General features: G+C 44.4%; 1 protein-coding gene across 3 annotated transcripts in view; it reads right to left on the bottom strand.

Moving 5' to 3' along the window:
* Positions 1-14185, bottom strand: part of LOC126248489 (elongation of very long chain fatty acids protein AAEL008004-like) — a 666835-nt gene that overhangs the window by 35210 nt on the left and 617440 nt on the right. For all 3 annotated transcript variants that reach the window (XM_049949514.1, XM_049949516.1, XM_049949515.1), the window contains one exon: positions 7953-8058. In XM_049949514.1, coding sequence (XP_049805471.1) covers positions 7953-8058 — 106 coding nt within the window. The remainder of the gene's footprint in view (positions 1-7952; positions 8059-14185) is intronic.

The raw sequence follows: 14185 nt of genomic DNA, 5'->3' as shown, positions 1-14185 counted from the left end.
CTCAACTGGACGTCACTGTTGGTAGAGCTAAGAAACTCGTCCACCAGTTGGGGTACTCAAACGTGTCCGCTGGATTGCTCGCCGCCTAAAGAGCAACGAAGGACCATCTGTACGGAACTGATTGCGCGTTATGAGGCTTATCGTGATAGTTTTTTGTCGAGCACCGTTACAGACGATGAAACATGAGTTCATCGCTTCTAGCTGGAAACAAAACGGCAATCCATGACGTGGCACCACACTCCTTCTCCTCCGAAGATAAAGTTCAAAACTGCACCCTCAACCAGTAAAGCCATGGCGACGAACTTCTGGGGCTCTGAAGGGGTTATTCAGTTTGTGTCCTCCCTCGTGGTACAACGATCAACTCTGAAATGTATTGGGCTACATTCAGGAAATTGAAGAAACGACTTGAGAGTGTTCGTCGCCACAAAAATGCAAACAAACTTCTCCTTCTCCGCGACAGTGGGAGGCCTCACACGAGCTTGCGCACCCTAGAGTACAGAAAAATTTTCTCTTCGACTTATAGACCTTCAATGCTCTAGTCTACTGTCTGATCGGCACCATAATTAAGGTGACTACATTTAATAATGTTAATGCACGACTGGGATATTTTAATGCAGTCAAACGTAGATTAACCTTTACTCAACACCAATGATCAGTAAAAACCTCCATACTTTCTCTTGAGCAACTCCTCGCTCCCCGAAATACTTAGCAAGCTGATACAGTATTACAGCATTTTCTGGAGTATATTTCCTGGCTGCTACAGCAGTCTGTTGTTTCGTGTTTGTCGTTGCATTGCTTCATCTCACTTCTTAATAAAACGCATTAGCATTCCAATTAAATTGGCATGGCATGCACACAGTTCCTCACCGTATTTAAATATTGTTTCGTTTAAACTGAAAAGCAAAATTTCCACGTTGTTCATTATACAACAGGTACGGTATGCCTAAACTTGTGTCGAAGTTACTCTGTTAATGTTGTGGTGGAACTAAATGATTCTTTTTACTTTGTCTTTAGAGTACAGTCGAAGAAATCATTCGCGATTATCATCGCACTTTTTTAAATCTATATCTTTACTTTTTGGTTTTTTAATTTAACATATTTTAATACAAGATTTGCTTATGCAGAACATAGACTGTATAGAGCATATGATATACAGTGCATTATGAAATGAAAAAGAAAATGATGATGGATTTAGGCCACTCAACAGCATAATCATCAACGTCCTTACTGAATATCAACGTACACATCTCGTGGTTTGAACGATGTCGGTTTTCACAAGAAAAATTTCCGTACCAACTCCCAAGGAAGATACATTAGTTTTTTTCAGAATGTGTGGCTATGTCGACACAAATATGGTGTTCGTCACTGCCAAAATCAAAGTTATCAGTTACGAGTTACCTTGTCATGCATTAAAATCGAGCAGTCCTTTGGAAAAACGTCCTTATGACAAATTGCCTGTTAGCTTCTGTTTCGGGTTTTTCGGCCGACGTATGTTTGATATTTTTTTCTGACGTTCCGCCAGCATGAGTGCCTGGCATTGTCAAAGCTTCATCCTTCATTGTTGGTGTTGGCCTGGAGTCGAGTTCGCGGCCGCACATTATGTGTACCTGGCCTGCTAACGTCGAAGGGCTTTTCCGCGGCCATTTCCGCTGCGGTTCTCCCCTTGTTACCTTGCAACGGTAGTTCGCGGCAGTATTTCGGAATCCAGGAACCGTTCACCTTGAGGCTTTCTTTTTTCTGGATACTGGATGCCCGTGCTGCAGCGAACGGCCACTGCAGGCAGGAGAAACGCAGCGGAAATGGCCACAGAAAAGTCCTTGGACTTTGGCGCACCAGGTACATACACTCCCGGAAATGGAAAAAAGAACACATTGACACCGGTGTGTCAGACCCACCATACTTGCTCCGGACACTGCGAGAGGGCTGTACAAGCAATGATCACACGCACGGCACAGCGGACACACCAGGAACCGCGGTGTTGGCCGTCGAATGGCGCTAGCTGCGCAGCATTTGTGCACCGCCGCCGTCAGTGTCAGCCAGTTTTCCGTGGCATACGGAGCTCCATCGCAGTCTTTAACACTGGTAGCATGCCGCGACAGCGTGGACGTGAACCGTATGTGCAGTTGACGGACTTAGAGCGAGGGCGTATAGTGGGCATGCGGGAGGCCGGGTGGACGTACCGCCGAATTGCTCAACAGGTGGGGCGTGAGGTCTCCACAGTACATCGATGTTGTCGCCAGTGGTCGGCGGAAGGTGCACGTGCCCGTCGATCTGGGACCGGACCGCAGCGACGCACGGATGCACGCCAAGACCGTAGGATCCTACGCAGTGCCGTAGGGGACCGCACCGCCACTTCCCAGCAAATTAGGGACACTGTTGCTCCTGGGGTATCGGCGAGGACCATTCGCAACCGTCTTCATGAAGCTGGGCTACGGTCCCGCACACCGTTAGGCCGTCTTCCGCTCACGCCCCAACATCGTGCAGCCCGCCTCCAGTGGTGTCGCGACAGGCGTGAATGGAGGGACGACTGGAAACGTGTCGTCTTCAGCGATGAGAATCGCTTCTGCCTTGGTGCCAATGATGGTCGTATGCGTGTTTGGCGCCGTGCAGGTGAGCGCCACAATCAGGACTGCATACGACCGAGGCACACAGGGCCAACACCCGGCATCATGGTGTGGGGAGCGATCTCCTACACTGGCCGTACACCACTGGTGATCGTCGAGGGGACACTGAATAGTGCACGGTACATCCAAACCGTCATCGAACCCATCGTTCTACCATTCCTAGACCGGCAAGGGAACTTGCTGTTCCAACAGGACAATGCACGTCCGCATGTATCCCGTGCCACCCAACGTGCTCTAGAAGGTGTAAGTCAACTACCCTGGCCAGCAAGATCTCCGGATCTGTCCCCCACTGAGCATGTTTGGGACTGGATGAAGCGTCGTCTCACGCGGTCTGCACGTCCAGCACGAACGCTGGTCCAACTGAGGCGCCAGGTGGAAATGGCATGGCAATCCGTTCCACAGGACTACATCCAGCATCTCTACGATCGTCTCCATGGGAGAATAGCAGCCTGCATTGCTGCGAAAGGTGGATATACACTGTACTAGTGCCGACATTGTGCATGCTCTGTTGCCTGTGTCTATGTGCCTGTGGTTCTGTCAGTGTGATCATGCGATGTATCTGACCCCAGGAATGTGTCAATAAAGTTTCCCCTTCCTGGGACAATGAATTCACGGTGTTCTTATGTCAATTTCCAGGAGTGTATAATCTACGGCCTCGAGATCGACTCCAGTCCACCACCAGCAATGGAGGGCGAAGCTTTAACGACGCCAGCGACTTGTGCTGGTGAAAAGTCAGATAAATCATCTACTAAATATCGAATGAAGAACCCGAGACAGAAGTCAACAGACAATTTGTCAACAAGTGACCACGGAAGCCGTAACAGTTTTGTTCGCTATTAAATGAACAGTCATTCTTGTGTAATGGAATCCTGTTCTCTGCTCTGAAGAATACTATTTGTAAACAGAAATACAAAACTAAAACTGAAGACGTTTCATTCCCCCCCCCCCCCCCCCCCCCTTACGCCAACACACAGCTGTAAGGTCATTTTAAGGTCATTTTTATCGCTTAGCAGCGAATGGCGGTGGGAGGTGAATCATTGGAGTGCCAGATTCTGGTGCTGGCGAAACATCAGAAAAAACTTTAAACAAAATTTGGCCATAGATACCGATTCTTAGTTTAGTTGAAGTAAGTCTGTGGCAACCAAAGCAAACAAATGGCAACTAAATGTGAAACTACGGTATATTTTTCGTAAATATCTTCATTAACATCGACATGGAGGCCAGAGATGTAACATGCAAAGTGTGAGCGGCGGACATATGCTTGGCCAGTCGCAGGGGAGCCATATACAGTGCAGTGCAGTGTTTTCATTGTAGCTTGCATTTATCAGTCCAAGACACACATTTTGGACCTGGGCTTTTCATCTGGTTAACGAGTGAGTCGTGGGTGAGGCTATTGACGGACATCATCCGTGATTTAGGTACCGGTACTGAATGTATTATTTTCAGTATGGACTGTACGAAATCGTGACGAATTCGCAGGGATGGCTCTGTTATCGCCACTGACGAAGTATCTGTTCATTTTATATTTTGTGACTATGAAGTAACAAAAACTCGCATAGAATTTTACGCATTTTGCTGTAATTGGAAAGAACACGGTCTGTGTTAAAAATAAGGGAGAATAAACTATTTTGTTGAAGATGAGATATGATAGAAATTTTTTAACCTGGTTCTTTGTCTAACAATTCTACAGCTCAGAAGTTTCACAGACACGTCTCAGTCTCTGGTTTAGGCGCTGAACTTATATCCAAACCAGAAGACTTCCTCCCGTTCTGATAACGACGGCTGTATCCATATTTAAGAGTGAGACAAATTATCTTCAATACCAACCAACTTTGAAACGTGATACAAAAATTTCAACAATTGAAAATTTCGTGTTCGCTGTCGTTTACTATTCTGTACAGCAGACGATCTCGTATTTTCAGACTTCTAGGTGGCGATCTCCTGGAAGTAGTCAAAATCTTTCAAGAGATGCACACGGGATAAGTTTCTCTTTGTGAGCATAATTTCCTAAGATAATCAGTTGTTTGAACGTTCAATAACCAAACGGATGCTCTGAGTTGCCGAAAAGAAGACTGTCGCGCTGACCCAAACGTAATTTCAGCAGACGACAGTGCTTCGAACCTCCTCGACTATCCTAATCGGCAATGAACATTGATTGCTACAGAATGGTAAAAAAAATATACTCCTGTTCTAAGGGAAACCATTACAGACAATTGCGGTTATTTTGTGCTATCTCGTAGCGTCAAGCTCCTTTCTTAAAGGAACAGTTCCACTGTTCGAAGAACGATCTGCAAAGTGGCGCATTTCTTTTCACGGTATCCTCCATTTCTGTTATTTTTTGGAACATTCAACAACAATAAACAAAAAATGAAACTCAAACTTATTTTACGTCCTTAATCAAGAAGAAACGTAGAAGGAAACACTGCACAACTAAAACGTAATCATAAGGAAGTATACAAGAAAAAATTAAAAACTGATATATGTTATTTACAAGACGCTTAGTATTTTTTCCTCTGGCTAATTTATATTAATTTAGGAATAATTATAGTGAATATGCGATGCTAATTAATGTAGAAGTGTTTTCTTCCTTTACTCCTGAGATTTTGCCAGATTTATTGCATTACCTTCGGAAAGCCGCTTATTTTCATACATGTGTTTCGCGAAAGTGACTTAGAATTTGTTGCTTTTCAATCAAGGTTTACTCAAAAAGAAAAAAGAAAAAAACTGTGTGTGTCAAACTGGTCCGAATATTCCGTGTACCTGTAGTACCGTAGATGAAAAAATGACCTTCTCATTTGTCAGAGTCTCCAGAGCGGCCTGAGAGCAGCGCGGCGATTTTAGTCAGATAGCACCAAAAACTTAATGTTGCTGACGTGTACATGAAATACAATCTTCAGCTGTATAATGGGATGACGACATTGAACAGCTGAAGGTGGTCCACATTCGCAACTACGAATACATCTAATGTATTTCATAAGAGCTGTAGTCGCCGTAGTTCCTGTTCCCTCGCATATACAGGATGTTACAAAAAGGTACGGCCAAACTTTCAGGAAACATTCCTCACACACAAAGAAAGAAAATATGTTATGTGGACATGTGTCCTGAAACGCTTACTTTCCATGTTAGAGCTCATTTTATTACTTCTCTTCAAATGGAATGGAAACACACAGCAACAGAACGTACCAGCGTGACTTCAAACACTTTGTTACAGGAAATGTTCAAAATGTCCTCCGTTAGCGAGGATACAAGCATCCACCATCCGTCGCATGGAATCCCTGATGCGCTGATGCAGCCCTGGAGAATGGCGTATTGTATCACAGCCGTCCACAATACGAGCACGAAGAGTCTCTACATTTGGTACCGGGGTTGCGTAGACAAGAGCTTTCAAATGCCCCCATAAATGAAAGTCAAGAGGGTTGAGGTCAGGAGAGCGTGGAGGCCATGGAATCGAGGAAGTGCAGTACATACTGACGAAACTAAAATGAGCTCTAACATGGAAATTAAGCGTTTCCGGACACATGTACACATAACATCTTTTCTTTATTTGTGGGTGAGGAATGTTTCCTGAAAGTTTGGCCGTACCTTTTTGTAACACCCTGTATATACACTGCAATATCGTTGTTAACGTGTTGTGTGTTGGCTCGTGTTTGGGATCTTCGGCTGACATTTGTTTAGTTGTTTTTCCGATGTTTCGCCAGCACGAGTTGCTGTCATTATCAAAGGTTCACCCGCCAACCCCACTGTTTAGTGGCGGATTGTAGTGGAGGGTGAAACTTGCAATTCCAGACTCTGGTACTATTTACGGATTACCAGGCTAAGTCAGTGATTAACTGAAAATAGCTTGGTAAACAGAACTTAATACGTAATTCTCAATGCGGAGAAATCATCAGAAGTAGAAGTAGCATCGTACGCACCCAGGGAAATCGTGAGAGGCCCTTTGCTATTCTCAGCACGCATAAATGATGCGATAAATAATATCGGTAGCTTTCTGAGACGTTTCACGGCCAACTCTACTATAAATATTTGAGTCACGTCATTAGAAAGTTGTCCCAAAATGAGAAAGACCAGCAGACGATTTCTCCTGGAACCCTCCATTGTTTTTCGGTATACAAGAAAAAAAAAAGCTACAGATGAAAAACCGCGTCTGAAACCGTCACCCACCTAGGCAACAGTTAGTCGTATTTATAGGAGATAAGTGCTGTCTACGCAGCTGTTAGCTCCATCATCTCCACTGTCAATCGTGGCAATCACTCGCTATCACCGAATAACAAATGAGAGACGTTCCGCCTACGGTCCGTCAGCGTACAAACTCACGTTTGCTGCCGAAGGGGTTTCCTAGTGGCAGGCGCCGGCGCCTGTAACTCTGTAGCGACGTTGGATGGCGTTCTTGGACACGGGTTCGCATCCTCGATTTGTTCTCAAGACGCCCTCTACAACTCTTCGAAGTTTGTAGCAACATTTTTGGGACACCTGTGTATTGATGCGAAAGTAAATAAAACTATCGCGTACCGAATTATCTTTCAAAGCTTAAATGCAGCTGCTGTTGGGCGCTAGAGTTTGATACGAATAGGAATAACAGGTGTTGCTGATCTAATTATTACATGCACAGCAACATTTTCCGCTAAGTTGTGAATCTTAAAGAAATGCCACTTTCACTTATTTGTATGAGTGATAGGTTGCTATAACATCCAATTCAGGGTCAAACTTTTTCTAGGTGATATTATAAATTCCCTGTAACTTGCGACTGGAATATCTTCTCAAAGCATCTGTAAACTGTTATGATCAGTGTCACCATTCATAAAGGGTGTTTTAAAGCCTTTGCTACAAACGATTAGGGTTAATCACATCATGGGGAACAACTTTTGCTACAGACAAAATGTCGATTCACCCTTCTCTTCGACGGCTCGCGTCCTTCACTATTGGCCAGCCCTGGGAAGACGAGATTCCACCGAAATAGCAGGGGTGCAATATAATACCTACCCCAGTGAATTGATAGAATGATTTTCAACACGAAAAATTTTCTAAGCGGAGAAAGACATTTTAGAAGCGAATTAGAAACTTTAATTTTGTCCATCCTACCGCCTTTTAAGCGGAGGAGATGACTGGATGATACGTAACATACACTGCATATGCACGCCACGGAGTAACTACATCCTGCCACTTCTGAAGGGTATACACAGTCTTAAACGACACCTAGCGTTACCGGGAATCATCAGCGATCGCTTAGTCTCTAAGAAGAATAGTTCCTCATGACGTGATCTGTAGATGTTTGGCGCAAAGACTTTGAAACATCCTGTGTAGAACAAAGAGCAATCTGTAATGTCTTACCCGGTGCAAACTTAAGACCCATCCAGACACTCATCGGCATACACCCGTGGTGGATCACGTGCAGGTTAGACACTTGTTTGTTCTTCTTCCTCAGGATGAAGAAAAGCTGCAAAAAAGGAACACATTCAGCAATTTTAAAACAAACCTCTTTGCAGACGACAAAATACGGGGGCTATTTGTTTATTAAGGTGTCATCGATCTCGAAATGTAAACCACAGAGAAAATTAAAAAAATGTATTATTTGCAAGAGTTAGCTACACCTTCCACCTACTTCTTTACCTAGACACTGCTCCAGCTTAGGCATTTGTTTTAGCGTTGTGCCATCTTTCCAGTACCCTCATCAGAGAAGGCAGCCGCCAGTGCTTTCCGCCAGTTCTCTACGATGGTTTGTGACTGGTTGTCTGTGCCAAAATGTTGTCTTCTTAGCCAGTGGCTCATATGAGCAGAGATAAATATCAGAGAGAACCAAGTCCGGGCTGTATGGTGGGTGACCAGACACTTCCCATAGAAAACGCTGCGGGAGCGTCAAATTGCCGCCGCAGTACGCGGCCGAGAATTGTCATGATGAAGGAAGCATATTACAGTTGCGTTCTGTGGGCTGCATGTAATCAGGTGAAATCTCTCAGTAGCACTCATACTATTTTCTAAACATCTTTACGTGGAACTGAAAAGAGCGATGTGACGCGATCGACGGGCATGCTAGAGACACTGCCAAAAACATCTAAGCTCCAGAGTATTTTCACTGTGGTTTCCATTTCGCGACCGAACAGACCTTAATTAACGAATGGCCTGCGTAGACTGAGTACAATGATTCACTCTTTTATTTCTAAAATAGTTGTCAGTTAGTTATTCGTCCACATATTTTACAATGATGTTAGACCAGCCAACTTAATACAACAACAAAACACAATTAAAGTTAACAATAGAACATAAACAATGATTAATTCTTACACGCAAGCATACAGTTACATACAAGTCCAGATTCACAAGGAGTTCAACATTGTGTACAGTGTTCTTATATCTAAATATATCTGCAAAGTAATCATATGGCACCAGATGTCCGCCACCAATTATGCCAATTCCTGAACTGTCATTAGAAGCCATCCAAAATGTATTTTATAGAACAGTGTCGATATCTGGCTAGTTTAAGGGTCGGAAATCCCTGGAATTCGTTGCCTTGCACCTCAGACCGCAACGGCACAATTTTAGTCTTGTAGCATTAACAGTTGTCCGGTTGAAAAATTCAGTGTTTCGTAGGAAGCGGATGTCAGCAACAATAGGATGCAAGTAGACTGCAGAATTATTGCCATAGTTCGCAGCTTTGAAAGTGTATGCTTCAAACACCGCAGGGAGACCCAGGTGCAAAATTTCCGATAGAAAGTAGCTGGACTGCGTATTTATTGCAGAGCTTTTTTTGCGTAGGCGTTCTTTTGGAAGCTGGCGTATCATGTTAAGAACATTGATATCACTGTATAGGAATTGTGGTCGGTCCGACCACGGAACTGGTTTCCATTGTTCTATGGTCCATTCACAAAATTTCCGTACTGCAGTTAAACCCGACGTACTTTCATGTACGGTTTATGTGCTGTGAAATTATATTCACTACAATATGTGATGAATGGTGTGCTCCGAAATATTCTTGGCTTCGCCAGTATTATACTACAGTCTCCGTTGCGAAACAGTTTGCTGCCCATTTTACGTCACGGTGTGGCACCGGTGTCCATTGTAAGTGTGGCAAGTAAGCATCGCTTACCCTCAAGAATTATTAAAAATAAATGCCACATATATTCCCTTTCGCCTTTCTTTTCATCCTATTTGTTCAGATTCTCGCTTTCTTCAACAGTAATATCGTCGCATTGCCGTGAACGCTCCTTTGGAGTGTATATGGCACCTGTACCGAAAGGTTAAGACGTAGAGATCTCCGTGAGCAGCGCGTATGTATGTATGTGTGTGTGTGTGTGTGTGTGTGTGAGGCGCCGCGTGCAGTCAGCGGTTAGCAGATCGGTGTCATTCGCCAAACTTTGCACACTGCGTTTGCGGGGATCACGCGCGTAGGAGCGTTCTGATTAACGAAAAGACAGTGGTCTTCGCACTGGGCCGTCTCGTTGCTACAAGACCTTACTTTGTTGTTTGCTTCCGTTAAAACTGTTTACCAACTAACAATAAGTTTTTGAGTTATTCAGATGCGCTATGCAGTTTTCTCTAATTGCAGATTTTTTATTTTCTTGTATAGACAGGCAGGTCAGGAAACGAAGAGTGCAGTATTAAACTTTGTGGGAACAGTATAGCTTAACTTCAACAATGAGTCAAGCATTTCATGCTTCTGAAATTTCTCCCCGTGAACGAAAATGTAGAAACAATGAACCTGCACTTTAAATAAGATCTTACATTTAAAAACAGGAAATTCGACAACGTAATTACACAAATATAGGCTAGAGTTGGCTGTTCAGATCATTTGTAGTTTACGCCTAAATTAAATTCCTGAAAGTACGATATATAAGGGGCATTCAAAAAGAAACGAGCCGGAGGCATAATTACAGAAACCACTACCTGTATGTTAGAAGTATTGACACTGGCTGTTGAGGCACTTGCCCCACTGTGACAAGGCGGTGAATGGCTGTCTCATAAAGTTCCCGGGACTGCACTGTTAACGAGTACCGCACGTACAGCTGGACGTCGCCGTCCACACACGCGCAGGAAACGTTATGCTTACGTTCTTCTTTGACCGAGATGGCCCCCTTCTGATTCACTTCCTGCAGCACAGGACAACAGTGAATGCCCAGCGTTACTCGCAAACATTGACCATCCTTCGCCAAGCGATCAAATCAAAACGACCAGGCAATCTCACCCGTGGGGTCATTCTGCTCCACGATAATGCAAAGCCTCATACGGCCAACACATTCGCGGCACTTCTGCATAAATTCAAACGGGATGTTCTCGGCCACCCTCCATACAGGCCGGACTTCTCCCCCTGTGATTACACTATTTTTGGTCCCCTTAAAAAAGGTTCTGAGGGGCAAACGATTCACCTCAGACGACGACGTCCAGCTGTACGTGCGGTTAACATCGCAGCCCCGGGAATTTTATGAGACAGCCATTCACCGCCTTGTGTCGCAGTGGAACAAGTCCTTCAACAGCCAGGGTCAAAACTTCTAACATACAGGTAGTGGTTTCTGTAATTATGCCTCCGGCTCGTGTCCTCTTGAACGCCACTTGTATTTAGTCACGCTTCGCGTCCCTACATTTGAAAAGTTGACAGAAACGCACAAAGATACATTTGATGTTGTGCGATTGAGGTATGAACTCACTGTTTTGTACTTATTTCACGAATCTACATCTACATCTACATCCATACTCCGCAAGCCACCTGACGGTGCGTGGCGGAGGGTACCTTGAGTAACTCTATCGGTTCTCGTATTGCTCGTGGAAAGAAGGATTGTCGGTATGCCTCTGTGTGGGCTCTAATCTCTCTGATTGTATCCTCATGGTCTCTTCGCGAGATATACGTAGGAGGGAGCAATATACTGCTTGACACTTCGGTGAAGGTATGTTCTAGAAACTTCAACAAAAGCCCGTACCGAGCTACTGAGCGTCTCTCCTGCAGTCTTCCACTGGAGTTTATCTATCAAGTCCTAACGCTTTCGCGATTACTAAATAATCCTGTAACGAAGCGCGCTGCTCTCCGTTGGATCTTCTCTATCTCTTCTATCAACCCTATCTGGCACGGATCCCACACTGCTGAGCAGTATTCAAGCAGCGGGCGAACAAGCGTACTGTAACCTACTTCCTTTGTTTTCGGATTGCATTTCCTTAGGATTCTTCCAATGAATCTCAGTCTGGCATCTGCTTTACCGACGATCAACTTTATATGATCATTCCATTTTAAATCACTCCTAATGCGTACTCCCTGATAATTTATGGCATTAACTGTTTCCATTTGCTGACCTGCTATATTGTAGCTAAATGATAAGGGATCTTTCTTTCTATGTATTCGCAGCACATTACACTTGTCTACATTGAGATTCAGTTGCCATTCCCTGCACCATGCGTCAATTCGCTGCAGATCCTCTTGCATTTCAGTACAATTTTCCATTGTTACAACCTCTCGATATACCACAACATCATCCGCAAAAAGCCTCAGTGAACTTCCGAATTCGTTGACAAACTCCCCCTTGACCCGCCAGGATAGCCGAGAGCGCTAACGCGCTGCTTCCTGGACTCGGGTAGGTGCACCGCCTCCGGATCTAATCCGTCCGACGCATTAACGACGACTGCCGGTGTGCCGGCCAGCCTGGATGTAGTTTTTAGGCGGTTTTCCACATCCTACTAGGTGAATACCGGGCTGGTCCCCACGTCCCGCCTCAGTTAAACCACTTGCAGACATTTGACACAAATTCCCACTAGATGCAGACAGCTGGGGTACATTAATTTCGTCCTGGGTGGTATGGGGTGGCGGCAGGAAGGGCATCCGGCCACCCCTTAAAATTAATCGTGCCAAATCCGTACTTATCCCTGCCGACCCTGCGCACAATGCGGGATAAAGGCAGTAGCGAAAGAAAGAAAGAAGTTGGCAAACTCCCCTACATAAAAGAAAACACTACCCTGATGTCTTTCAACTATTGCAGAACACCAGGAATGTGTTTTGTTGTTTGATATTATTTTCATATTCTGCCAATCACTTACGGAGCATTGAGTTAAGGTTATGAAGTATGTAACGTAGCTCTTCTAACTCTAACTAAATCATGATTAGCAGCTTTACAAGGAAGTCGTTTTCCCCCGCGAAGGGGATAAATACATTTAAAAGACCTACAAACAGTCAAAAATATGGTTCATGCTTGTCATCGTTGTACATAGCAGAGATAACGTCAACTTCTATAAATATGGTATAACTATACATACACTCAACGAAAAGGACGAACGGCTTTCAGATAGAAATAACATGCAGAAGCAAAAGCAAGGAGGTGAATGCAGGATCACAATGTCTTACATGGTAAAATCGATGAGTAAGATAATATGTAAAGTACTAAGATTTCACTTATTATGAAGCATACTAACTGTATTTCTTCTGAGCTTATTGTTTACTTCTCGCTTTGATTTTTTTTAACTCTTTATGCTGTAAACCATCTACTAAACTATTTATGTACTACGTTTAATGTTGACGAAATGTAGTAATCCTCTCCTATTTTTCATTTTTACCTCAAGGTAGACAATACCCAAAATCAAAGAGCAGAGCAGGAAAGTTTCCTATGTCCACGCTCTTTGATTAAGTCATTGACGTCGAACGTTATGCTATTGCACTATTTCGCCGTTATTCGCCCATTTTCGACAGACAGTGAGGACCGCATGTCAACATCCGACGAACTATCGTAATATACCCTTTCGCAAAACCCCTTCCATTAGTTTCTTTTCTCACTTGCTACACGTGTAGTGGACCGATCTGTTTCTGTGTGCCCGTGGCACTCTTTATACACATTTCTTGCCGCTTCGCGTAGATTCCATCAAACTGAAACTTGTTCATTTTTATGGGAGAGGAACAGTGCTAAAGTTCTGACTGGCCAGTGTAAATGACACTTGTAATTAAATTTGTTAATAAGGGTAATTAAGCTGACTGCGTAAGAATTTTTGTCACGTGGCATGTCATCGTTGACAGTAACTTAAGAAGCCATCAGTGCGCAACAAGGGTGTGCAGGGAACTTTGGGGAATGTGGACTAGTGTTCCGAATGTGTACGAAGTAGTTGCGACGCAGAGCTTGCCACGTTCGCCGTAAGCACTGGTCCCCGTAAGGCGTTTCTGCGGGAGTGGCTAAGCATGGTGATTGTCTTTGCAATATCTGGCAAAATTTTTCCGACGGCGACCGCATTGGGGCACTGAATTTAATCAATGATGCGTGTTAAAAATTTGTGCAGACCGGGACTCCGAACCGGCTGCTCCAGAACTGTTGCCTTAACCGCCTCCGCCAACCGAACACGTTTTCCGGCCGACCCACATTCCCAATTCGTCGTACGCCAACGGGGCGTCCCTTAACGCTCGCAGGGCAACCTCTATTTCTGCGAGAGCAAACGATACCTGGTGTGCATCCGCACTAAAGTAATCACATTTGGCTGTCAACTGATTAACACTGCAAGGTCACAGGTTAATGTAAGCAGGACATACGCCATTGAAAATGTGAAACGCTGGTACATTAATAACAAGTGTAACCGCCAGAACGGTGAATGCAAGCCTGCAAACGTGC

Source organism: Schistocerca nitens, chromosome 3, assembly GCF_023898315.1.
Source record: "Schistocerca nitens isolate TAMUIC-IGC-003100 chromosome 3, iqSchNite1.1, whole genome shotgun sequence".
In the NCBI taxonomy this organism is placed as follows: domain Eukaryota; kingdom Metazoa; phylum Arthropoda; class Insecta; order Orthoptera; family Acrididae; genus Schistocerca; species Schistocerca nitens.
This window is presented reverse-complemented; position numbering and strand designations above follow the sequence as displayed.